This window comes from Cajanus cajan, chromosome 4 (assembly GCF_000230855.2).
Source record: "Cajanus cajan strain Asha chromosome 4, NIPB_CcT2T_4, whole genome shotgun sequence".
In the NCBI taxonomy this organism is placed as follows: domain Eukaryota; kingdom Viridiplantae; phylum Streptophyta; class Magnoliopsida; order Fabales; family Fabaceae; genus Cajanus; species Cajanus cajan.
This window is the reverse complement of record NC_138520.1, coordinates 54,726,154-54,753,288: the sequence shown is the minus strand read 5'-3', so window position 1 is coordinate 54,753,288 and position 27,135 is coordinate 54,726,154. Positions and strand designations below refer to the sequence as shown.

Genomic DNA, 27,135 nt, shown 5'->3' with positions numbered 1-27,135 from the left:
TAGAACAAAATGAGAGAATAATGTGTGAAAAATGCCTTTTTATTGATATATGTATGATGTACAAAACCCTTATTTACATGAAAGGTCCTCATGATCTCGGGTACTGATCATGAGTCCCTAAAAGAAAATTAAGAAAATTAAGGAGAGGCCCTATTATGGCTTGCCCTTCTCTCTACTCCTGCTTTGGCAGAGGGTTCTTGCTCACGTCGGGCGCTGTCGAATCGAAAGTGACCCACCCAGCATCAATAAGGCCTTGGACCTTGTGTTTGAGAGCTAGACAGTTCTCTGTTGAATGCCCTGGTGCTCCCGAATGGTATAGACATTTGTCTTGAGGCTTGTACCAATCGGGGTAAGGTGGGTCGATCTTTCTTGGTGGAATATAGGCTAGAAGTTGGGCTTCTACTAGCTTCGGCAGGAGATCGCTATAAGTGGTCGGAAGTTTGTCAAAGTTCTTCACAGAGTTGTATTGCGATTTGCCTGACTTCGAAGTGGAAGAAGATGGAGAAATGGTTACAGCGTTGACTCCTCCTTCTTTCTTCTTCCCGAAGGCCTTCTTAGCTTCATATGGTTGGGAAGGCTTAGCCAGCTTCCCACTTTTAAGTCCTTGTTCCACCCTTTCTCCAATGGTGATGATGTCCGAGAAGAGTGTCGTTGTGTTCCCTATCATTTTATCGTAATAGGGACCAGTCAACGAGTTGATGAATAAGGACACCGTCTCCTTATCCGACAGCGGGGGCTCTATCTGTGCCGCCAACTCCCTCCAACGTTGGGCGTACGCCTTGAAGGATTCATCGTTCTTTTTACTCAAGGCTTGAAGATCAGACCTATCGGGTGTTAGGTCGATGTTGTATTTATAGCGCTTGAGAAAGGCGTCGGCCAACTGCCTCCATGTATGTACTAGATTTCCATCTAGCTGCATATACCAGTTGAGTGCAGTTTCAGCTAAGCTCTCTTGAAAGCAGTGGATCAAGAGCTTTTCATTTGTGGCATATGCGGCCATCTTGCGACAGTACATGGTGAGATGACTTTTGGGGCAAGTCGATCCCACGTACTTTGGGAAATCCGGCACTTTAAATTTAGGAGGGAATTGGATGTCCCTCACTAAACACATGTCGGCGGCATCCTTGATGTCAAAATCATGCCCCTCCATAGCCCTTAGCCGATCCTCGAGGGCGTGGAATTGTTCCTTTGATACTTCGGGCTCTTTAATCATAATTCCAGCCCCAAGGGGTACAGTGTGTGGAGGATCTTTTTCATGCTCTTCCTCCTCTCCCTCATGATGGGACCCATGATCACTGTGATGAGATCCATGGATGTTGTGATGACGCATGAGTTCCATCATTTGCGCCATTTGGTCTTTAAGTTGTGAAAGCTCGGTTGTGAGCTTTTTGTTTTGCTCCTCCAATGCTTCCATTTTCTTGATCTTCTTTGCGCGTGTGAGGACAGAGAGATGACCAGCCACTTTCTAAAATGAATGTTTATTCTAATTAGCTTATTTATGATATGAATACACTCTCGATGTGAGCTTGATAATCTTTCATCTTTAAGGCGCTGCCTTTTTAAGATGAAAGTTTATCACCCTCCCTAGCCTATGATTTCTCCACAACGGAGAAACTCAATAGTCACGGGTCTCTTTCACTCACATCGAGAGGGTATTAGTGAACCTATAAATAATGATGAGGATGCATGAGGTATTATTGATAATGATGCCTATGCTCCTTACTTTTATATTTTCACACATTGGTTTTTCCTCTCATGTCATGATATTTTCATGCATGGGGATTTATTCTTAGACCTTATTACGAGGTTATTTATTAATGCACAAACAATTGCACATAAGCATTTACACAAACAATTCACTCATCCACGAACAGTCACGAGCGAATCACGAGGTAGGGGTCTCCTGCAGAAAAGTGCATATTCAAGGAGGATCTAACTGTTCTCACTTGGTCAAAGGCCCCCAAGGTGCCCCCATTATAGGGACCCAATTCCTCTCGTCGTAAGTCGATGGAAAGCTCCAACGCACTGTCGGACTCAAGTTCATGGTTATCACCTTGAGTGATGTTTTTCCGACAACGGTCTCGTAGGCTCCTATAGACCCATTCAACCGGCCGTACTAACATCCACTCCCTATGGATTACCACTCATGCCCCCGGGTATAGAGGGAACTGTTGTGTGCAAAGGTTTGTGTGCAATTTATTTCAAACAATTGCGGAAATTTAAACAAACAACAGTTATTTAAAGCCAAATATATAAAGCATGTTATCATACAAGCAAGGGGTAATGAAGTAATTTTTAACTATTTTTTGTTAAAAACAATCTGTCACTAAATGGGACTGACTCTCGAAGCTTCCCCAGTGAAGTCGCCATCTGTCGCCACCGGCCCAAACGGGCCTCGGCGGTCGCGAAGACGGTCGAACTCGCTTTTATTTTAGTTTTGAAAATGTATTGGATTATTAAAACGACTTGTTCTCAAACTGAGACCTTGTCGATCTTATCCAATTTATTTATTAAAAGTCTCACCAATCCATATTAATCCCAAGCGGGACCCTCCATGGATTAGTGGTTTTCGCAAAAGGAGGGTTCGTGGAGTCGCCACCAATGTTTTACTCAAAACATTGGAAAAAGGGATAAGGCAATTGATTTTATAAATCAACTTTGGCCATTACAACCAGAGTCGGGTAAGGGAGTCGGTTACGCGTGGGGAAGGTGTTAGCACCCCACAGCGCCCCTTTCGGGTTCCCTATGACAGATTATTTCTAAAATAATAGCGTAAAATTACTAAATTACCCCTATTTATTATAAGCGATTATAAATTAACTATCTACATGATGACAGTTTAAATATGCACACAGAAAGCAGTAAAAGGAAGGATTTAAGAAGAAACCTTTTGAAGCGTGCTTTTATATATTGAGTAAAACTGGGAAGCTTTTTAGCGTTCCCTCGCTCTACAAGCTCGCTCGCTCTCTCCTATAAACTTTTAACTATGGAAATCCGGAGGATTTCCCTTCGACTAGGTTCGATCCTCAAGCAAAATGGCTCGGGGCTCAAGAACTTTGTCGGATCAACTCTCCGAGTGATTTCTAGGGCAGAACACTGCTCAAAAACCCCAGAATACTCAAGGAGAGGGTTGAAACTATCTCAAAAAGTGTGAAATGACGTCCAATTGACGTCATATTTATAGGGAACAGGCCCAATACGGGCCCTGGAGCCAATACGGCCGTATTGAAATTTTTGAACTTCAATACGGCCGTATTGAGTACAATACGGCCGTATTGAAATTCAAAAATTTCAATACGGCCGTATTGAGTTCACTGCGGCTGTATTGAAGCTTCAATACGGCCGTATTGATTTCAGTACGGCCGTATTGAAGTTTCAGAAACTTCAATACGCCGTATTGAGTTCACTGCGGCCGTATTGAAGCTTCAATACGGCCGTATTAAGTTCAGTACGGCCGTATTGGGCTTCATTCCCTCCACTTCCTTATTTTGAGCTATTCTAAGACCTCTAGACCTACAGAGAACCCTCCTAGGGCCTTCCAGGAGTCCTTCTGGCTGATCTTCCTTCAGTCTTCGAGAGTCTTCAAGCTTTATTTCCGACCCGGACAATTTTAGGGGTCTACACACCTTTCTGCAGGATACCCCTACCTCGTGATTCGCTCGTGACTGTTCGTGGATGAGTGAATTGTTTGTGCATTTTTATGTGACATTGTATGAGCATACATTGCACCTTTTAAACATACAACATTCCTTTTTAAATAATAAGAATAAATAGAAATAAGAATCTTCCATTACATGGTGTTAACATCTACCTTCATCACATTCATATAGGTAGTTTCCCTTTTCACCCTAAAAATACAAAAAAAATATATATTCAAAAAACAAAGAAAAATGATATTTACCCAAAACCAAGCAATATCATGCATCATCTTAGGGACATCCCGAAAACATGATAATGCTTAGTTCAATAAACACAATGCATGCATATTCAACATCATCATCTCATATCATGCATATAGATCATGGAGGGATCTAGGAGTCATTCATTTCATACATCTCTCCTAGTAATCCATTAATAACATTAATAAAAAGAAAAAATTAATCGATGCGTATGTTCAAAGAATGGATCGCACGCCGTTCGTTATCAAGTGTAAGCCAACAACCGCGCCAAGCGAACACACGTCAACTCCGTTGTTGGTAATCAAGACAAACAAAGGGGAAGGTCCAACACCATTAAGGATCACCGCTCCAAGGCCTTTCCCTTACGAATCAAATAAGGCTGTGCCGTGGATATACGACATCCACTCTTCTGCCAACAGCAATATCTCCAACATCGCTGGACTTGGGGGCATGACTAGGAGTGGCAGGATCTACACTCCCGAAGATCTTCACGATAAAGCTCCTAAGAATAAAGGAAAAGAAAAGGAGAAAACCGAGGAAAATAAAGAATCCGAGGAGGAGACTGACGAGCTGTTAAAGTATATCCGACAGAGCGAGTACTCCATCGTGGATCAACTTCATAGGACGCCCGCAAAGATTACCCTATTGTCGTTGATCCTAAGCTCCGAACCGCATCGACAAGCTCTGTTGAAAGTCTTGAACGAAGCATACGTGTCGCACACTATCTCCCAAGACAAGTTTGAGGGGATTGTTAGTCACATCACGGCTAATGATCACCTCACTTTCACCGATGAAGAGATCCCCGCCGAGGGACCTAATCACAACAAGCCCTTGCACATCTCCGTAAAGTGCAAGGAGTATCACATCGCAAAAGTCTTGGTAGACAACGGATCTTCCTTGAATGTGATGCCCAAAAGAACGCTTGATCAAGTGTCAATCAAGGGAGTCCAAATGCGCCCGAGCAACATGATCGTTCGAGCCTTCGACGGTTCTAAAAGAGAAGTGGTGGGAGAGATCAATCTTCCAATCCAAATTGGACCCACTATCTTTAATGTCGAATTCCAAGTGATGGACATTACTCCTGCATACAGCTGTCTCCTCGGCCGACCTTGGATTCATGATGCAAGAGCTATTCCTTCTACGCTCCACCAGAAAGTCAAGTTCATAGTGGGTGACAAACTGGTGATTGTACAAGCTGAAGATGACATACTCATCAGCAAGCCATCCGCCATACCTTATGTGGATGCAGCGGAGGAAGCTCTAGAAACCGCCTTCCAAGCATTGGAAATTGCCAATGTTGAAACGTTTCCCCGAGAAATGAAGAAGGTAGCCCATATGCTCACCAAGAATGGATACTTGCCTGGACAAGGACTTGGCAAGGATTCCCAAGGAATTCCCGAGCTACCCGTTATCAAGGATAATCCGGGGAAACAAGGGTTAGGATACAACCCTAATAAAGATCAAAGGACGAAGAGGAACCAAGATCCTTCTCGACGTTCTTTAAGCCAGATCTTTAGGAAGGCCGGTTCACAAGCATCGAGGCCGGTCGTCGTCATCAAGTGCTCTCCTACTTCCGATAGGGATGTGTAAACCTGATGACTATTAGAGATTACTCCTCGGGGACAGCCCGACCCCCGAGCCTCGATAGGGCACATGTTTCCACTATGATTATAATAAAATCATTCTTCATTATTTCTTATTGCTTCTTTTCTTGCTTACAATAAAATTCTAGACCGCATTATTTAACCCTGTTTGAATAAACATAAATGAGGTTAAAATCGTCTTAATAAAAATAAACCCGCATCTTTTTTTATGTGGAAGTGTGTGACAACTTGGAGCACCTTTCCTTGGCCTCAATAAGTGCCGTCATGGATAAAAAGAAATCCATTCAGGACAAAAATCCTAAAAAACAAAAAGCTCGGCAGAAAACCCAAAAAGGGGACTGCGCAAAAATAAGAGCAAAAGACCCGCTAGGAATCCCACAAAAGGGTGACCTAGGCAAAAATTAGGGTTACAAAATAATGAACAAAAACAAAAGCCCGCTAAAACTCCACAAATGGGTGTTTTAGGCAAAAGTTAGGGCAATCGAAAAACAGAATAAATCCATGATGGTACCACCAACTGAATTCAACAAAGGGGCTCAAGAAAAGTTATCCAAGTTAACAAATCACAAACGTTAATAACCAAGACGTGCTTAACTTCATAAGTGTTTAATCAAACAAGCCTAAACACTTAAGCCTACCATTGGCCAAGCCATTCTTACAAAATCCATTTTTCAAAAAATAAATAATCCCCTCTAAAACACAAACTTTCGAAAAAATATCCTTTCCTTCTTTTCTCTCTTGTCCCAAACGATTTTTGAATAATCTAGTGGAAACATGGAGATATAGTAGTCAATAGGAGGGTTGACACATCTTCTAAAGGAAAGGAAAATCATTTGGTTGATGACACCAAACTCAAATACGCATCATTTCTCGGTTACGGAAATCAGCAGAGCACAGCCCATCTGGAGGAATGGCAAGATCCAAACAAAAAGTGCACCGATTAATTCTTTTGAAAAAAAATGAATCAAATAGAATTAGGTGCATCATATTTGCATACATGCATACAGATGATAGGTGTACTGGAAGATCACTTATTCTCTGTTTATCTTAAACAAAAAAAAAAAAAAAAAAAATACGCCCGTATTGGTTTCAATACGCCCATATTGAGACTACCGTTGAAGCAACTCTTCAGATTCAACACGGGCGTATTAAAACCAATACGCCCGTATTAGCCCCCAATACGGCCGTATTGCATTCAATACAGACGGTATTGGTTACCAATTTTGCCCACTAACGGATACGTCAATACGGCCGTATTGAATCAATACGGGCCGTATTGGCGAAATTTTGTCTATAAATAGGTTTTTCCCTTCTTATTTTTGCATTCCAATCTTTATTCCTCTGCATACCTTGCTTGTGAGTGAAACCCAGAAATCTTCTCCAAATACAAAATGGCTGAATCATCCAGAAAGAGGCAAAGAGCCCCAGCTCGACTCGTAATGACAGATCGACATCAGGAACGGCTACAGCTCATAGAGTCATTCACCTTCGAGCCGTCGAGGGCACTCGACTTTGACATTCTCCGTACAGTGGGCTTGGAGGATGAAGTCCGAGGCTACTTCGACAGTATAGGATGGGGATTCCTCCTTGATCCCCCTTCTCAGCTGTACTTGACGGCGACGAAGGAGTTTCTGGCCACTGTCGGCGTTACTGAGTCGACAAACAGTTTTGGGGAGGCTGTCTGCTCAGTTGACTTCTGGATGAACCAGGGGTACCGCTCACTGACGTTGGACGAGTTCAACGTCCAAGCAGGATTTTTCAGCAGGACTGATCAGCTGGCATATCGAGATGCTATATGCGAGTGGCCTGATCAGTGGACCCTGGTCGGCATGTGGAGAGCGATCACAGGCCACGAAGACTATCATGCCGGGGTGAAGGGCACCCGGCTCTCGACCGCTCTTCGGATCTGTCACAAGATCCTCACCAGCACCATCCATGGCAGGTGGAAGAGCCCCGAGTCGGTGACACGGCCGGATTTATTAGCATTATACTGCATGGCCACCAGTCAGAGGGCCAACCCCGGATACTTCTTCCTCGAGCACGTCAAGAACTTGGGGGCACGAGAGGGAGGATCTAGGCAGGGATACATCCTGGTTGCCCCACTCCTTTCACGGCTTGCGGAGACTTGGGGATGCCCAGATGGCGCAGAGCCAGGGCCATTGGCACCGAAGCCAATTAATGCCTCCACCTTGATCAGTATGAAGATCATAGCGAGGTCAGGAGGGGGGTATGTACGAGCGGATGGCCCCGATGCCTTCGCCGAGCTCTTCAATGACGTTGATCTTCAGGGCGACGGCAGCCCACAGCCAGAGGCCGGCACCTCACAGTCGGATAGGGCCTACTTTGATGCCCGCTTTGACGCTTTACAGCAAAGCATCGATACTCAATTCGATGCTTTTCAGCACAGTATCGGCGCATGGCAGCAGAGCACCGATACTCGACTGGACACTTTGGTGCAGGGGTTCGACAACCTCTCGGTCTGGATGCACCGCCAGTTCCCCGCTCCTCCACAGGACCCGCCGGCAGAAGAATGAAGACCGGCTTTCTTTTTCCTATTTTTATGTATTTGTTTGAATGGGCTGCGTCCCATCATTTCCCTTGTACAAAATTTCATGTTTATTTAATGAATGAAATTTTTCACTCTTTGAGTCTAAATCTTTTAGCACTTTTATTTCTGTACAACAAAAGCCAAAATCAACAAAAAAGGCAAAATACAGAAAAAGCCAAAATCAAAAAAGGCAAAAATATAGAAAAAGCCGAAATCAATAAAGAGGCAGAAAATCCAGCAAAATTGTACAGAATAACCGAGCCTGGAGAGGCTCACCGAAATAATACTCTCTCATCATACAGAATAATTGAGCCTGGAGAGGCTTGCTGAAAAAATACTTCCTCAGAATAATTAAGCCTGGAGAGGCTTGCAGAAACAATACTCTCTCACCATACAGAATAACCGAGCCTGGAGAGGCTTGCCGAAATAATACTCTCTCGGAATAGCTGAGCCTGGAGAGGCTCGCCGAAATAATACTCTCTCAGAATAATTGAGCCTGGAGAGGCTTGCCGAAATAATACTCTCTCAGAATAACTGAGCCTGGAGAGGCTTGCCGAAACAATACTCTCTCAGAATAATTGAGCCTGGAGAGGCTCGCAGAAATAATACTCCCCAGAGAAACCTCAGCTTAAGCTCATGGAACAAATCCCCAGCGAGAGCTATCAAAGCAAGATCGTCAAAATTCCCCAACGGAAGCATGATCCAAACAAAATATCCAAGTCAAAGGACCTAAACTTCCTCAGTGGAAGATAGCTTTCCAACTCAAACGAAGAGTGAAGCTAAGCCTGAAGAGGCTTTCTAAATAATACTCTGGGATACATAAGAACTTCAAATCCCCAGTCGCCTACACAGAGGCACCCCTACAAAAGGAGAAAAATAAAAAATATCAATAAATATTCCCCAAGCGGAATTCGGCATCCAGCCAAACACCGAACATCAAGATGATTTGCCTAATAGAAGAGGCCAGTCAAGAATTGAATGACAGAATCCCCTAGCGGATAACAGCCTACACAGAGGCTACAAAAATCAGAAAATCAAAAGAGACACCCGAATAAGGATAATCGGGATACTCCACCACCGTCAAAAGGACGTCAGCCAATCATAAGGCATCGCTCACATCAGAAAGAGCATCTTCGTGTCTACACCCCAAGGAAACAGAAATTCCTCAATGGGTACCAACTACGCAATGAAAAGTTGGGACACAAGAACCTATGAGTAACTGCACATCCCCTAGACGGATCCCTGCGTTATCCAGCCCTCAGTGGCACAAAAATCAAAAACAATCGTCGAAGCAGCATCGTGGACTGTGGAGACAAAACTATCACAAATCCCTGGAGAGGGCAAACTCACGCTACCCAGATGTCCAGAGCACCGAGGTATGCACAAAGCCTGGAGAGGCAATACTTAGCTACCCAGATGTCCAGAGCACCGAGGTATGCACAAGCCTGGAGAGGCAATACTCAGCTACCCAGATGTCCAGAGCACCGAGGTATGCACAAAGCCTGGAGAGGCAATACTTAGCTACCCAGATGTCTAGAGCACCGAGGTATGCACAAGCCTGGAGAGGCAATACTCAGCTACCCAGATGTCCAGAGCACCGAGGTATGCACAAGCCTGGAGAGGCAATACTCAGCTACCCAGATGTCCAGAGCACCGAGGTATGCACAAGCCCGGAGAGGCAATACTCAGCTACCCAGATGTCCAGAGCACCGAGGTATGCAATGAGCCTGGAGAGGCGACGACTAATACTCACCCTGGAGAGGGCAAACTCAACCTGGAGAGGCTACTCAACAATTTTCCCACCTGAAGACACTACAAGTCGGAAGGATGGCTTATTCCCCGGACAATTGGGTCAACTCCTTTACTTATCAAACGGTACACCAAAAGGCCGTTTGACTAAGTAAAGGGGGGGCAGCTGTAGACCCCTAAAATTGTCCGGGTCGGAAATAAAGCTTGAAGACTCTTGAAGACTGAAGGAAAGTCAGCCAGAAGGACTCATGGAAGGCCCTAGGAGGATTCTCTGTAGGTCTAGAGGTCTTATAATAGCTCAAAATAAGGAAGTGGAGGGAATAAAGCCCAATACGGCCTCCCAAAAGTTCAGTACGGCCGTATTGAACATTTTGAACTACAATACGGCCGCATTGAACTCAATACGGCCGTATTGAAGTTTCTGAACTTCAATACAGTCGCACTGAACTCAATACGGCCGTATTGAAGTTTCTGAACTTCAATACAGCCGCACTGAACTCAATACGGCCGTATTGAAGTTTCTGAACTTCAATACAGCCGCACTGAACTCAATACGGCCGTATTGTAGTTCAAAACTTCAATACGGACCGTATTGACTCCAGGGCCCGTATTGCGCCTGTTCCCTATAAATAAGACGTCATTTGGACGTCATTAGACACTTTTACACTGAGTTTTAACCCTCTTCTTGAGTATTCTGGGTTTTTTTGAGCAGTGCTCTGCCTAGAAATCACTCGGAGAGTTGATCCGACAAAGTTCTCGAGTTCTGAGCTTTTTGCTTGAGTCTCGAACTGAGTCGAAGGGAAATCCTCCGGATTTCCATAGTTAAAATTTTCTAGGAGGGAGTGAGCGGGCTTGTAGAGCGAGGGAACGCCAAAAAGCTTCCCAGTTTTACTTGAATATAAAAGCACGCTTCAAAGGTTTCTTCTTAAGACCTTCCTTTTACTGCTTTCTGTGTGTATATTTAACTGTCATCATGTAGATAGTTAAGTTATAATTGTTTAGAATAAATAGGGGTAATTTAGTAATTTCGCACTATTATTTTTAGAAATAATCTGTCATAGGGAACCCGAAAGGGGCGCTGTGGGGTGCTAACACCTTCCCCACACGTAACCGACTCCCTTACCCGACTCTGGTTGTCATGGCCGAAGTCGATTTTTGAATCGATTGCCTTAAACTTCTTTTTCCAATGTTTTGAGTAAAACATTGGTGGCGACTCCATGAACCCTTCCTTTTTATGAAAACCGCTAATCCATGGAGGGTCCCGCTTGGGATTAACATGGATTGGTGAGCCTTTTAATAAAATTGCTCGTTTGACAAGGTCTCAGTTTGAGAATAAGTCATTCTAGCAATCCACCACTTTCAAAACAAATAAAAGAGTCCAACCATCCTTCGCGAATGCCGAAAGCCCGTTTCGGGCCGGTGGCGACAAGCATAGACTTAGTGCCAGGTACCTCACCCATATCTATAGCACCCTATAGGATGTCCCCTAAAGAGTTAGTTGAGCTTAAGAAACAAATAGAGGAATTGCAAGAGAAACAATTCATTAGGCCTAGTGTTTCTCCTTGGGGAGCGCCTGTTTTATTGGTTAAAAAGAAAGATGGGAGCATGAGGTTGTGCGTAGACTATAGGCAACTGAATAAAGTGACCATTAAGAATAAGTATCCTTTGCCTAGGATAGATGACCTTATGGATCAACTAGTTGGAGCTTGTGTGTTCAGTAAGATAGATTTAAGGTCAGGATACCATCAGATTAGAGTGAGAGCTGAAGATGTTCCTAAGACTGCCTTTAGGACCCGCTATGGGCACTATGAGTATTTAGTTATGCCTTTTGGTGTGACTAATGCACCTGGTGTTTTTATGGACTACATGAATAGGATCTTTCACCCTTACTTGGATAGATTTGTAGTGGTTTTCATAGATGATATCCTAGTGTATTCCAAGACTAGGGAGGAGCATGTTGAGCATCTTATGATCGTTCTTCAGACACTTAAGGAGAAGCAGTTGTATGCTAAATTGTCAAAATGTGAATTTTGGTTGGATAGTGTAAACTTTCTAGGACATGTGATATCCAAGGGTGGAATAGCTGTAGATCCTGCTAAGGTAGAAGCTGTGTTAGAGTGGAGAACACCTAAATCAGTATTTGAGATTAGAAGTTTCTTAGGACTAGCCGGTTATTACAGAAGGTTCATAGAAAATTTCTCTAGGCTAGCTCTTCCTTTGACTAAGCTGACAAAGAAGGACCAACCTTTTGTGTGGGATTCTAGGTGTGAGGAAAGTTTTCAAGAGCTTAAGAGAAGGTTAACTAGTGCCCCTGTGTTAGTGTTACCTGATCCTAGTAAGACTTTTGAGGTATTTTGTGATGCTTCTAAATTGGGTTTAGGAGGAGTACTTATGCAGGAGGGTAAGGTAGTAGCCTATGCTTCTAGACAACTTAAAACTCATGAGCAAAACTATCCTACCCATGATCTTGAGTTAGCTGCAATAGTATTTGTGCTTAAGTTGTGGAGACATTACTTGTTTGGGTCTAGATTTGAGGTTTTTAGTGACCATAAGAGCCTTAAGTACTTGTTTGACCAAAAGGAATTGAATATGAGGCAGAGAAGATGGTTAGAGTTCCTTAAGGATTATGACTTTCAATTGAACTATCACCCCGGCAAGGCTAATGTTGTAGCTGACGCTTTGAGTAGAAAATCTTTGAAAGTGTCTTCTTTGATGATTAGGGAATTGCAAATGATTGAGGAATTTAGGGATATGAGCTTAGGGTGTGAATTGACTTCTAAGAGTATTAAATTGGGAGCTTTGAGAGTGATTAATAACTTGATAGATGAGATTAGAGAAGGTCAGAAGACAGATCCTTTCTTAATGAGTCAAGTACAGAAGTTGAATCAAGGTGTGAAAAGTGAGTTTAGAATTGGAGTGGATGGAGTTTTGAGACTTAAGGATAGGTTGTGCATTCCTAGTGTGCCAGAGCTTAAGAGAGTAATCCTAGAAGAAGGTCATAAGAGTATCCTTAGTATCCATCCAGGAGCTACTAAGATGTACCAAGACCTTAAGAAGATGTTTTGGTGGCCTAAGATGAAGAGGGAAGTGGAGGAATTTGTGTATTCTTGCTTAGTATGTCAGAAAACTAAGGTAAAACATCAAAAACCTTCAGGTTTGCTGCAACCTTTAGATGTGCCTGTGTGGAAATGGGATAGCATTTCTATGGATTTTGTAGTTGGGTTACCTAAGACTGTGAAAAACTTGGATGCTATATGGGTCATTGTGGATAGATTGACTAAATCTGCCCATTTTATTCCCATTAATATTAGGTACCCTTTGGAGAGATTAACCAAGTTGTACATCAGTGAGATCGTGAAGTTGCATGGAGTTCCTAATAGTATAGTGTCTGATAGAGATCCTAGGTTCACCTCTAGATTTTGGGAGAGTTTGCATAAGGCTTTAGGCACTAAGCTTAGATTGAGTTCAGCCTACCATCCCCAAACAGATGGCCAAACTGAGAGAACCATACAATCTTTGGAAGACTTGTTGAGGGCTTGCATCTTAGAACATGGGGGTATTTGGGACAGTTTCCTACCTTTGATAGAGTTTACCTACAACAATAGCTATCATTCTAGTATTAGGATAGCACCCTATGAGGCTTTGTATGGTAGGAGATGTAGAACACCTTTATGTTGGGCCGAACCTGGAGAGAATGTCATGTTAGGACCTGAGATAGTTCAACAAACTACTGAACAGGTTAAGATGACATTTTTGTAAAAGGATATTTTTATTAGTAATGACATTTTTGTAATTACTGAGGATATTTTCCTAATTTTTATAAAGTTATAGGGGTATTCTAGGTTCCGGAACGGGCCGTTCCAAAAGTGGAACGGGCCGTTCCAAATGTTGAAAATGTGGGGTTTTTGTAGTTCCAGAACGGGCCTTGGAACGGGCCGTTCTTCAAGGAGAACGGGCCGTTCTGCTTGGAGAACGGGCCGTTCTGGTATGCAGAACGGGCCGTTCTGGAAGCAGTACGGGCCGTTCTGCTGAGTCTGGGAACAAGCCGTTCCGATTTTAGAACGGGCCGTTCCAGTTGAGAAATTTGCCCACATTTGAAGGATCCGGAACGGGCCGTTCCGAAATCAGTACGGCCGTTCCGGGTGCGTCAGATTGCCTATAAATAGGGCATCAAGGGTGAAGAAAATTTTATACGGAGTAAGAAGTGAAAATTTTAGAGAGAGAGAGAGAGAGAAAAAAAAAAGAGAAAGAAAGAGAGAGGGAAAGGGAAAGAAAAAGAGGGAAACTAGAAGAGGAGGCTCTGCCCAAGTTTCAACTCCTGCTTATCCAGGTAAGGGGGGGAGTGAGAACCTCGCTCAGGGGTGTGGGGATAATTGTTGGATAGTTGTTTGTCGGATTGGCCCCCAATCCCTTGTCGTTGTTCTGTTTGATTTTCTATTTACTCTACTATGTTTTTGTTGAAGGTGCCGTTGTTCTGTTTGATTTTCTATTTACTCTATTTTGTTCTTTGTTGAAGGTGCCGTTGTTCTATCCGATTTTCTATTTATTCTACTTTGTTCTTTGTTGAAAGTAATAAATGAATATGAAATTAATGTTAATAATAAATGAGTTTTAATATGAAAAAGAATGCTCTCTAGATCTCTGTGAATTCCTATGCGGACTTTATGAGGAGTATTTATGACATGACCATGTGAAATATGGACAAATGACATGAGACCTAAAAATGGACTATTGAGACAAGATGTGATTATGAGGACATGAAAAATGATGACATGATGTATTTAATGAAATTCTGTAATAAGTTAAATGTTGAGTCAATGAGATTATGAATGTATGACATGCATCATATGCATATATTACTCCAGGTGTGCCGCTGAGGCCGCATACCAACGATGCTAACTAGGTGTACCTTCGGGTCACCCACGACGTAACATGCTAGGTGTACCTTCGGGTCACCCACGATGTAACATGCTAGCCAGGTGTACCTTAGGGTCACCCACGATGTAACATGCTAGCCAGGTGTACCTTAGGGTCACCAACGATGAATTGTGAATCTTCCGTATGGCGCCACATGCATGCATTTATGAGTCGAGTCCATGACATCATAAGCATGATAAATGAATATATATGTGATATTGATGATATATGTGTATTGTTTACATGTGACTTATATATGTTTTGTATGTGTGTGCTATCTAACCTTTATTTCTGCACCTGAAACTGAGTGAGATGTTTCTCACTCCCTTGTTATTTTTGTATATGTTTTAAATTATGTTGCAGATGATCAACATCGTGGGAATGTTGGTGATGAGGCTTAAAGGCTTCAGTTGGGCATGCTCTGATAGGATGTGACATCGGGGCATAGATAGCTTAGTTTAATATGTTATTATTTTAATAACTTTAGTTTCTCTTCTTTGTAATTTCTAACGAAAAGAGATAACGTAAATAAAGTTGTAATCTTTCTTTTGTAATTTGAACGTTCTTGATAAAAAACTAAAATGTACATCTTTGTTATATTTTTATTACATGATTTGGAAAATATAAATTAATTCCTAACCAGGACGCACTGCCACCTTTACTGGAGTTAATTTATATTTCCTTTATTATTATTAGTATATATATATATATATATATATATATATATATGATTTCTTGTGTTTACTAAATTGTATTGAAAATCTTAACTTCTTTTCCTTTATAATTTCTACATTGGAGTTATGACCTATGAGTTTTGAATGTGAATCTTCTACCTTATGACGTTTGAAACAATTGTTTATATATGAAAGATGGTATCAAATTATGAAAGGTTTTTAATTACCCAAAAAGAAGAAAAGAAAAAAAAATTTATTGTTACATTTGTTGTATATTAACATTGGGGTAGAGGGTGTCACATATGTGGTATTAATCTGCTCATCATGATCAAGAATACAAAATAGTCTAGGAGTAATGGAATGGGACCACCCTATCGAATAGTGTAAGGACTATCCGTCAATAGTGATCCCCGAACCACCTTAACTAGGGGATGTTTATCAGCAAAGTTTTGTCAAGGTGTTACAGTTGGTCATAGTAGTCTCCCATTTCTGTTAGAGGTTTCCCCACCATAACACCTTCAGGCACAAGTATATGTGACCTATGATATCCCACCTGCATAGACTCATACTATTCTACAAAACAAAGTATGAATTCATTGACTCAATACACTCAATACAATAACACAATATGCATATTCAACTCCTTGAGTGTCAATTCACAGTATTGAACTTATTCATCATATCTCATCATCAGCATATATTCTCACAATGTACATCATTACAGAATCCATCATAACTATTCAATGGTATCTCAAAATAAATTCTTCATACATCATCATAGGTATAACATAATAGATTACATCAATTTCCACAACATTTTGCATTAGTTCCTTTTATTAGTATTCAATCTTAATCCCTTGTCACGATCCCACATTTATTAATTAATTCATAAGGTAAAACATTTTAAAAGAAAAAGAGGCATGCCCGACAAGATTTGATTCACATCTAGCATGAAGAGGTTAAGACCTTTTTGTCAAACTCACGCCCGATGTGGAATCACCTACACTTTACTAGTGAGGTTTGGGACATCTCTGTCTTAGTCTCACCTAACATGGTCTAGGTCATGCCCAACGTCACCATGCTCGAAAAAATCAACATCAAATGGTGTCAAATGTAGGACCTCACGCCCAACGCCACGAGGTCTAGGACCTCTTTGATAGTCTTTTGCTCGGCGTGACCATCTTTAAGCTTGGCCTGGTCACAAATTCTATAGTTCATAGACTTGTGACCTGCACTACTCTTCTTCCTCCATAAACTAACACATACAATATTTTCTGACATAATTCAAATCAATCAATTGATTGAACCACACAAAGGTATTCATACACATAACACAACTTAATCATACAACCTACGGGGCTTAGAGATCGTTCTCACTACCCTTATCCCTCATATATGTTCAAGGAATCGATAATCTTACTCCCACTACTTGGAGTGATGATTTTCGCATAACGATACTTCTTCGGTAGCTCATCCCATTAATCCATGCCTCCTCAATGATCTCCTCTAAGTCTCCTCTTACAAGTACTCTAGATTTTTCAAATTGAGCACAAATGATCTAATCCCCTTTCTATTCTTTCTTTTGAATTAGTCTCTCGGTTGGACTCATAATCTAGTCCAAATTTTTTTTAATTAGTTCTCCCAATTTTATTTTTATTAATAAAAATACTCCTCTTATATCTTTTTAATTATTCTAATTCATTTATTATTTATTTTTTTAAAAAAAATAGGATGTTATATTGTACACATACGATAAGTGTCATTTTTTATCATGTCAGATGTACAAAAAAGTAAATATTATTAATCTCAATTAAATGGAAACGACTACATTGATTTTCTAAGATCTTTTTAAATGACACAACTTTCTCTTTAATTTTTATTTATATAAGTAACAAGTACAATCAAAATAAGATAACATCATTTGTGCACCATTAAGAGAGAATAAATTATTAATATAAGTGTCAGCAATTGAATGAGGCTTAATTTCTTATCCAATTTCAACTTCTATATTATATTTTAAATATCATATATATTGTGATTTAAAAAAATATACCAACTTTAAGGAACAATTTAAAAGAGAGTTAAAGAATTATTATTTTCAAAACTGAAAAATAATATTTTTTTTATAAAGATAACAAAATATTATACATAATCCAAAAATGTGTAGTAAATATGGATTAACTTTTATTTATTTATTTCACTTTAACTAATGATATCATTATAAAATAAGTGAATAATTTTAAAAATTAAAAAAAATATACCATTTAAACGGATCTTAAAGAAAGTGAGTGGAATTTTCTCTTTAACTTATAAAAAAAAGTATTTTATTTTTATACTGATTTATTTATTACAAGCAATTTTGGAAATGCTTATTCAAATATACTCTCTAACTGTTTTGGTAATCATGGAATAACTACCATCTTAAGCATAAAGAAACTGCATACCCATGTAGAATCTTACGGTTAAACATAATAAGTTTAATTTTGTTTTATTTTATGATACAAGAAGATAAACAATGAAGGGATGGGATCGGTGCGGTTTAACTTATAACTTCAGTAGATCAAAATAAAAAAATAAAGAAAACCTCCCTCTATTCACTATTATATTAAAAAAATTTAATTTTACATACATTAAAAAAATTAGTTACGTAAATTAAATTTTATCAATCTCATAATATTTTCCATAAATTCTTCTTCTTATAATTATCAAAAGAAATAATAAAAAGTATCATTAAATAATATAAAATAATAAAAAAAATATTTAAAAATAAAAAATAATCAAATTTCTTATTATATTTTCAGATTCACGAAAAAAAAATGAAAAAAAAAATTATTTGTTTTTTCTGTTGTAATGCGTAACGGAACAGAGAGAGCACACTCTTGCACAATGCAAAAATATACTCTTAAGAAGACTCGCTGTCAGCACTTCACTTCAAGTCCCGATATATTCCTTACTCTCCACTTTCTTACTTTACACGCAACAATTACCAAAATCGTTAACGCATCCTTTCAGCCTTTTAGAGCAATCAGAAAACTTCCCTCCTTCCGGATTCAGATTCTCCAATGGCGCCAACACTTTTCACTCTTCAATTCCGTTACGCTTTTCTTCTTCTTCTTCTCAATCTCCTTGCAGGTTCCGCTCTCTGCCACATTCCATCCACCCTCGAAGGTCCCTTCGATCCCGTCACCGTTCCATTCGACGCCGCCTTGCGCGGCGTGGCAGTCGACTTGCCGGCCACCGATCCCCGCGTTCGCCGCCGTGCCGAGGGTTTCGAACCCGAACAGATTTCAGTGTCTCTCTCTACCACGCATGACTCCGTTTGGATCTCCTGGATTACAGGTATCTCCGGTTAGACTATACGCATACTCATGCTACTGAATGTTAGTTAATTAAGTTGTTAACATTACTCATTGCTAGTTATTAGTTATGGTTTAGGTGATATCAATGTGAATTTCATGCAATTTATCTTGGATTCTTTATAATTAAAAATATTTTATTTTAATTTTTATATATATTAATTTTGTTTTCTTTTTTTATTATTGCATAAACTTTATTTTTTATTTCTATTTTTAGACAATTGAGACTACAATAAAAAATAAAAAATATGTATAAAAATTTTAATAGAACATTTTTAATTAAGAATTAAAAGATAAAATTTATGAAATTACATGGGTTAAAAGAGTACTTAAACATAAAAGGAAATTGTGTTTCTATCTCACAATGTTAAAATTAAATAGAAGAAGATCAGGTTCATTACTAGTAAGGTGACTATGATAGTAGTTGTATTATAAGTGAGACCAAGAACTCCTACTACAGCTACTTTGCTCGGGTAGCTCTTTGAACCAGAAATTGGCATGGTCCTGCCTGAAATAGTATATATCACTCATGGCATGGCTTGTAATGAGGGATGTCCACATTGATAATTGTATAGCGTGCTTGGTTCCAATCCTACACATACAGTAAAAAGTACTTTAAGTAAGCTGTGAAGTAATTAACAAGAAACTTGCATGGAATAACAAACAGTAGTTCAAGAACAATGACCAAAGACAATGATTGGTCTTTTATATATATATATATAAGAAGAGAATTTCGTCCTCGTATTTTTCTTTAATTGGTGAGTTTCAAACCTTTTTATGAAACTAACTGTCAGGATGAGAGATAAAGTTTATTAGTTATAAAAAAAGTACAAGTACCTTAAAGAGAATAAGACATTGAGGGATTTACCCCAATTTAAAACACTTTATGATCAAATGTGGTTTTGGTCTATCTTCGATCACTATGGATTGTGTTGATGGTTACAATTAGTGAGTCGAGCATAAATTAAATTGGGTTTAGATATTTTTAATTCAACGGTGTTACGGTGTTATTCATGTTGGATTGGGAATGGTATGATATTACCAGGGGAGTTTCAAATTGGTTTCGACATCAAGCCTCTAGACCCTGAAACTGTCTCAAGTGTTGTTCAATATGGAACTTCAAGATTTGGATTAGTGCATGAAGTTAGTGGTCAATCTCTCATCTACAACCAGCTCTATCCTTTCGAAGGCCTTGAGAATTACACTTCAGGAATCATCCACCATGTTCGACTCACAGGTGATCTTTTTTTCATTTTATTTCCTATTCAATAGGACAAACTGGTCCATATAACTTCCTGTTTCGCTGTTTCTGTTTCACTGTTTAAGTGTTGTGTCAAATTATAGTGATGCGTTATCCATACACATGAATACACCCTATGTAATATGTTCTCATTATAACTTGGTCATTGTTCTTGAACTACAGTTTGTTTATTGTATGCAAGTTTCTTGTTAATTACTTTACAGTTTACTTAAAAGTACTTTTACTGTATGTGTAGGATTGGAACCAAGCACACTATACTATTATCAATGTGGAGATCCCTCATTACAAGCCATGAGTGATATATACTATTTCAGGACCATGCCCATTTCTGGTCCAAAGAGCTACCCAGGCAAAGTAGCTGTAGTAGGAGATCTTGGTCTCACTTATAATACAACTACTACCATCGATCACCTCACTAGTAATGAACCTGATCTTCTTCTGTTGATCGGTGATGTAACCTACGCGAATTTGTACCTCACAAATGGTACTGGCTCTGACTGTTATAGTTGCTCATTTCCACAAACACCTATCCATGAAACCTACCAGCCTCGATGGGATTATTGGGGAAGGTTTGTGGACAAATTTTATAATTTCTACGGAATAGTTTATGGTTAACAGAAAATCACTGTGACAGTATATTTTATATTATATCTTACTATGCTACCATAAATGAATGATTCTAGGTTTATGGAGAATTTAGTTTCTAAAGTTCCAATAATGGTGGTAGAAGGAAATCATGAAATAGAAATGCAGGTTGAAAACAGGGCATTTGTGGCCTACAGTTCTAGGTTTGCTTTCCCCTCTGAAGAAAGTGGATCTTCATCTACATTCTATTATTCTTTCAATGCTGGGGGAATTCATTTTATCATGCTTGGGGCTTATATTAATTACGATAAAACAGGTATTTCTCTGTTCTATTCTACCCCTTCTCACTGTACAGTCATTTTCCTTTCATTGATTTAATTTGGGTTATTACTTATTAGTATTAATTTAGTAGGCAGGCTTTTCAATTCATGTTTTGTTAAACGGGAAGAATAAATGAATTTTGTGAACTTGAAGTTTTAGCTGTGTGGGGATGCCATGGTTACACTAAGATGGATTTCCTGTTAGTACCCTACCAGCTAAGTTCCCAAGCATTAGCCGTCAATCAATTTGAGAAGTTACTTATAGTTTATTATCTGCACAAACTGGCAAATAACTTTAAGTTAGCACCACGTGAACTGGTTTTTTATATGAAAATTGTGTCATATTTTATTAAATTTCCGTCAGAGTAAATACTAAAGTGAAAATGAAAATTAAAAATAATGAGCCAAGAGTATGACCCGTATCAAACTTCATTGTGCTTCTCAAGAATGAGGGATGGTATTTGAGTTAGGCATAAATTTGGATTCACCTGTATACTACTATTTGTGGAACTTGACCGTGTATTTTGGAATGACATGAATCATAAGCACATGTCAACCTGGACCTGGAAGAAAATTTTCACATTTGATAAAACAATCTTTCCTCGAGTCAGAAGTTGGATCAAAAGAAGGCTAACATATCATCTAAAATTTGAAAGAGCGGCAACATGTTTTAGTTCCGACATGTTACAATTAAAGCAAAAAAGGAGAAGATAGTATTTTCTTTTTGACACCAGGAGAAGTTAGTATTATGTTGTAGAAATGGAGACAAATAATAATATTAAGTTATACTAGAAGGAGTGATTTAACGTGTGTTGAATGTGTTTAAAATTTGAATTGTTATCAATTCAAGTGCAGTTGACTTTGTATTCTTTTTCTCTATCTTGCTATCTGAGCTGCTTATTGCCATGGCAGCTGAACAATACAATTGGCTGGAGAGAGATCTGGCCAGTGTTGACAGATCAATAACTCCCTGGCTTGTGGCTACTTGGCATCCACCATGGTATAGTTCTTATGAAGCCCATTACAGAGAAGCAGAGTGCATGAGGGTGGAGATGGAAGACCTGTTATACTCGTACGGTGTGGATATAGTATTCAATGGACACGTGAGTCATCCTAAGTCCTAATCAATTAAATGATGACAATCCAATAATCCATTTTGGCTTGTTCTTTTACATCCTAGGAACTATCAGTCATGAGAAAAAGATGAAAAAAAAAGGGGTTTTATTCTAATGGTAAAGGTTAGTTTAATTACAGTTTTTAAGGTAGACTGGGGATATATGCAGTGCATTAATTAAAAGCTTCAGCTGCATCAGTGTGGAAGCATATATGAAATAAAAGCAATCTGAATATCATGGTAACCAAATGATCGTGTTCTTCTGAAGCAAATTGGAAAGCTTATCAGCCTGGTTGATGGGTTTTATGTATGATCTGCTTTTTACTTAGTTCACCACAAGCATGTAGTTAACAATGATGCATATATATGCGCCCGCACTTCATCAAATATTTACATCATTTAGGCCTAAACTTGTGCGTTTTGCTTTTACTTAATTGATCAACAGGTTCATGCTTATGAGAGGTCAAATCGGGTTTATAATTACAACTTAGATCCATGTGGTCCTGTATATATTACAGTTGGTGATGGGGGTAACAGAGAGAAGATGGCAATCAACTTCGCAGATGAGCCTGGTCATTGTCCTGATCCATTAAGTACTCCCGATCCTTATATGGGTGGCTTTTGTGCAACAAATTTTACATTTGGCCCAAAAATGAGCAAGTTTTGTTGGGATCACCAGCCAGAATACAGTGCTTTTAGAGAAAGTAGCTTCGGCCATGGGATTCTAGAGGTACCATTCCTTTTCTACCCCACCATACCTTTTTCTTTTTTGTTTTTGTTTTTGATGATAACCCCACCATACCTTGTGCAATACAACACAAGCATGATGGTATAAATGTTGTTTATATCCAATAAACTGGCATACTAGTAGTTATGCTTGAGTACACAGAAATTATGTGGTGGACAGTTAAACATTAAAAACTCTGCTATATCATGTTAGGTTCTGATGCTATGAATAAATATTTGCCGTATATTAGAACACGGTGTTGGTCTCTTCAATAAGCATATAACCTTTTATAAGCTGTATTCCACTCAGGAGTCGGGACATGTCAAAATCAAGAAGAGGCATTCCTGGGTCTCAAATAGATACAAAAATATTTTTAATTTTTTTATGACCTCAAATTGGCTGAACAAAGTAGAACTTTTGCTCATATCTAGAGTGTTTCAATGTGTAATATGCAGGTAAAAAATGAAACATGGGCTTTGTGGACTTGGTATCGTAATCAGGACTCCTACAAGGAAGTTGGGGATCAAATTTACATAGTGAGACAACCTGATATATGTCCTACTCCTATTCCTTTCCATCAAGGGGTGAACAGAGATTGCATTGCTTCAATATAGAAGACAAGAGGAGTTCCTTTGCAGTCATTGATGAAATTCTCACAATTGCTGAATATAAACCTCCATGGAAACCACAGTGCTAAATGTCATTACTGGGTTCAGTAGCCAATGCCATACAACTTATCTTTTATTAAGATGTTGATGCCACTTACTGCTGGTGCCCAATATTATAGCAAGTTAACCTTGTTAATTACCGGGCAACATACAGAATGCGAAACGAAAATAGTGTAAATACTCAGCATTTTGCTATATAGATCTAAATGAAAATGAAAAATGCACAGTTCTTTGATGTGGGTGGTGGTGCTGTAGTATCTTGTTGCTTACACACTATATTCATTAAATGTATATATAAACAAATACAAGTTAAAAATGAATTAGAACTTCTTGAATTAGTTTTATTGGAAATGAAAGTTCAGTTATTTGAATTACATTCAGTTCTAATCACGATGATATATCTATTCCAAATTTATAGAAATATCGTCGATATATTAGGTGAGGCTGGTGCTTGTATAGTCGGTCACATAGGAAGATATTGATGCCCATCCTCATTACCTACCCGAATTGAATTGGAATACAGAAAAATAAGCTATATAAATTAGTCAGAAACACTAATAACCTGAAAATTTTCAGTTCCATTCATGAAAAGAAAAAGCATGATTATAGAACAAAAGAAATTCTTCTATATCACAAGCTCCATCACTCGATTAGCGGAAATGTGTCAAGTTTTAGTTTATACAATATAAAGCGGAATTATGCGTTTCTAACTTAAGGAAGTGAAAAAAATCCTTGGCAATGATTGATGAGAAAAATTGTATGCCTTTCCCATTCTTGTCATCTTCAATTCGCAACACAAACTACATAATAAACCTCCATATAAAGAAGAAAATTTATGAGCCGGTGAAACACAAAAGAACTCAGAAAACTTTAGTAAGATCATCACCTCTTAAGAGGAGAAAAGAAACAAGCCCAAAATAGTAATCATAATAATAAGAAGAAAATCAACAACAATAACAATAAATCAGAATTTTTTACAAAAAGTTATAATGAAACAAGAACAAATTTTAAAGAAGTTTAAAAGTAGTGGTCAACTCATGCAAAGAGAGAAGGCAAAACTGAAAAGAATTTAGCAAAGTCAGAAAATTTCAAGAACCTCCAAAATGAAATTGTTGCAGAGTGGGCAATTCCCTCTACTAACCATAAGCTCCCTTGAACACATCCTGCAGAAAGTGTGTCCACAGGGTATAAAAGCAGCAGCCTTATGCCTGACCAGGCAAATGCAGCAAGTATGCTCCATGGAACCATGTCCAGTCTCATCATCATCCCCTTCACCATCATCATCATCATCAAAATCATCATCATCATCGCTCAATATATACCTCGACCCTTCAAGCCCCATCTCCCTATCAGTCTCCTCCAACAAATCCATCAGCGACATCACCGGAGCCCCCCGCCCCCCCTCCTCCTCCTCCTCATCCGCCTCCGCCTGCGCCGCCGCCTCCGCCGCCTCCTGCGCCGCCACCGCCTCCCTCGCCGACAGCGTCCTCCCCCCGTCCGGCTTCTCCTCGTCGTTCGTCTCCTCGTCGTCGAAGCTGTCGCGGAACGTCACCACGCGCCCCCGCCGGAACGGCTCCGCCGGCAAGTTCGAGGAGTTCCGCCGCGAGAGCTGCGGCCGGAGCGTGCCGGCGGTGTTGTCGGCGGAGGCCTCGCCCGCGAAGCGGGTGGAGCCGCCGCGGTTGAACTGGGGGCGGGTGGCGGGCACCGCCGGCGGAGAAGAGGCCGCGTCGGGGTTGGGGTCTAGGTCTTCTACTTGGTGATCCATGTAGTTGTTTGAGATGGCCGAGTCGGGGTGAGTCGGGAATCGGACCGAGTTGCGGCGACCAAACTGGGTGAAGCTTCTGCTATTGGGGTGAGGGACAGGGACATCCGATGTGGGAATATCAATTGACGATGTCCAAGCAGAACCTGCACGCTTCAGCCGTAGCTTGTCCTTGAAGGCTTTCCAAGACCTGCATGCATGCCATACAAATTATATATTCACTCATTTTTTTTCATTACTTGAGTTACAATTACTCTCTATACAGAGTCATAGAAAAGAAAGCAAGAAGCAGCATAAAATGGTTGTTACCTGCGGTCCTTCTTGTTGGTTTCGTCGTCTTTGATGATGTCAAGGAGGGTTCGATTCTTGGGAGGTTGTGGGGTGTGTGGCGTTAACGAGAAATGTCTCTTCTGGTTGGCTAACACGTCGTCAAGGGTCAAGCCAGCTAGCTCTCGGGCTCGGCTGCTCTCCGATGCTGACATTTGTTCATGTAGCGTTACCCTCCGGCGACCTTCCATCACATTTAGTTTTAGCACATTCCCCCCACAACACACAACTTCATTTCTTACTATCTCTATATAACAACTAAAGCTTCAAAGTTGTATGCATTTAATTCATTCCAAACTATAACTACTGGATCTACTACATGCTGGAGAATGTTCTTATGAAAGAACTTATGCTTATGCATTTAGATAGGCAATGGGTCACCACTTTTTCCCTCGGAAAATTGTCTTTTTCTTTGGAAAAGGAAGGAAGGTAAACAAGGAGAAATTATTAATTGATCTCGGACCACGTGATCCATAAATAACTAATCTTTATATACATGTAATTAAGTTCTAGTAAATTGAAAAACTTAAATGATCATAACTATAGACATAGATACATGTCATATTTTTGGATTATCTAATAATTTATCCACAAATAGGACAGTGCAAAAACGTTTTGTGTGTGAGTTGATTCATTTTCTGGGTGGGGCCCATTGTAAAGCAAGCCAAAAATAGGAAAGAGAGAGAGAGAGGAAGCTAGCCTTGGATACCTTTGGCCCCCGACCAAATTGATCGAGAGAGGTCACAACTCTGTTTCGTTATGCTTCATTTATTTCTGCAAACAAAATAACGGATCAGTGATACCAAAAGCAACGCGAAGGAAGAGAGTAATTAGAGAAACAAATTAACGTTGAATTTATTGGAAGGAAAAAGGGTCATGATCATGAAGCTCACGGTCATGACGTTGTTGTTAGATGATAAAAGATGCAGCTAGCGTTGTTAATTATTTTGAGTCTTTTTGGATTTGTCACCACTTTCTATTCTCTCTTTAGTGAATTTGCAAATTGCGATGCGTGGTCCATGGTAACTAGATGTAGGGTCGTAGAGAGAGAGAGAGAGAGTGGGGATGCGTTGTGGAAGAGAATGTTGGATTTTTGGACAGAGAAACGAATTTTATGGGGAAACACATCTCTCCCATTTTTGCGCGGAGATCCTCTTGTAAGTTGTAATCCCTTAGCACATGGTAATGCAATTGCAGGTTACAAGTTTATTAACGGAATTAGCCGTGTAATAAATGGACCGTTAAATGTTATATTATATTTATATTTTATATTTGTAAGCTAATTCAACAAAGTTTTCCTTAATTCAGTTAATGGATTTGTTTGTTTAAATTTTTTACTCTGAAAGTGTTTTTTTTAAATAAAATATCTATTGTTTTTTAAAAAATTATGTGCTTGTCTAATTTTTTTTATTTTAAATAAACAATTTTTTCTTCACCATTTTTTAAGAACCAATTCCTATCCATTTATTAAAAAGGGTTACTTTTTATTTATTTATAAGATTTTAAATTTAAACTAAGACCCAATGTAATATTTAAGGTTTAGTTCATAGTATATAGTTTATTAAATTAAAGTGAGATTAATCATCAATTCAATGACATAGTGAATAAATAAATTAAAGAATAC

General features: G+C 39.5%; 3 protein-coding genes across 4 annotated transcripts in view; 2 read left to right on the top strand and 1 right to left on the bottom strand.

Annotated features, from left to right (window-relative positions):
* Positions 1–15,118, top strand: part of LOC109793532 (uncharacterized) — a 35,452-nt gene extending 20,334 nt beyond the window's left edge. The window contains exon 3 of the mRNA XM_083073614.1: positions 15,081–15,118. Within this exon, the coding sequence (XP_082929740.1) occupies positions 15,081–15,118 (38 nt within the window). The remainder of the gene's footprint in view (positions 1–15,080) is intronic.
* A 3,184-nt stretch (positions 15,119–18,302) lies between these two features.
* PAP15 (purple acid phosphatase 15) lies at positions 18,303–23,657 on the top strand. The gene is made up of 7 exons (XM_020372011.3): positions 18,303–18,730; positions 19,793–19,984; positions 20,244–20,577; positions 20,692–20,909; positions 21,826–22,016; positions 22,473–22,757; positions 23,210–23,657. Exons 1-7 carry the CDS (start codon positions 18,454–18,456, stop codon positions 23,366–23,368), a joined length of 1,656 nt encoding a protein of 551 aa, XP_020227600.1. The 5' UTR covers positions 18,303–18,453; the 3' UTR covers positions 23,369–23,657.
* A 686-nt stretch (positions 23,658–24,343) lies between these two features.
* Positions 24,344–26,626, bottom strand: LOC109807106 (uncharacterized). Of its 2 annotated transcripts, XM_083072609.1 has the most exons (4): positions 26,405–26,626; positions 26,221–26,285; positions 25,494–25,695; positions 24,344–25,374 (listed from the first exon to the last, which is right to left on the bottom strand). In XM_083072609.1, the coding sequence occupies exons 3-4, from the start codon at positions 25,664–25,666 to the stop codon at positions 24,501–24,503; spliced, it is 1,047 nt and encodes a 348-aa protein (XP_082928735.1). In that variant the 5' UTR covers positions 25,667–25,695; positions 26,221–26,285; positions 26,405–26,626; the 3' UTR covers positions 24,344–24,500. The 2 variants fall into 2 exon arrangements, with proteins under 2 accessions (XP_082928735.1, XP_082928734.1); XM_083072608.1 differs by lacking the exons at positions 26,221–26,285; positions 26,405–26,626 and having other exon boundaries at positions 25,494–26,155.
* Between the last annotated feature and the right edge of the window lie 509 nt (positions 26,627–27,135).

What these genes read in the sequence shown, in the direction of transcription:
- LOC109807106 (XM_083072608.1), bottom strand. Translation starts at nt 25,702, where the DNA reads ATGGAAGGTCGCCGGAGGGTAACGCTACATGAACAAATGTCAGCATCG. An exon ending in ACCAACAAGAAGGACCGCAG is followed by an intron (nt 25,375 to 25,493) that starts GTAACAACCATT and finishes GCATGCATGCAG; the next exon opens with GTCTTGGAAAGCCTTCAAGG.
- PAP15 (XM_020372011.3), top strand. Translation starts at nt 18,454, where the DNA reads ATGGCGCCAACACTTTTCACTCTTCAATTCCGTTACGCTTTTCTTCTT. An exon ending in ATATAGTATTCAATGGACAC is followed by an intron (nt 22,017 to 22,472) that starts GTGAGTCATCCT and finishes ATTGATCAACAG; the next exon opens with GTTCATGCTTATGAGAGGTC. An exon ending in TCGGCCATGGGATTCTAGAG is followed by an intron (nt 22,758 to 23,209) that starts GTACCATTCCTT and finishes TGTAATATGCAG; the next exon opens with GTAAAAAATGAAACATGGGC.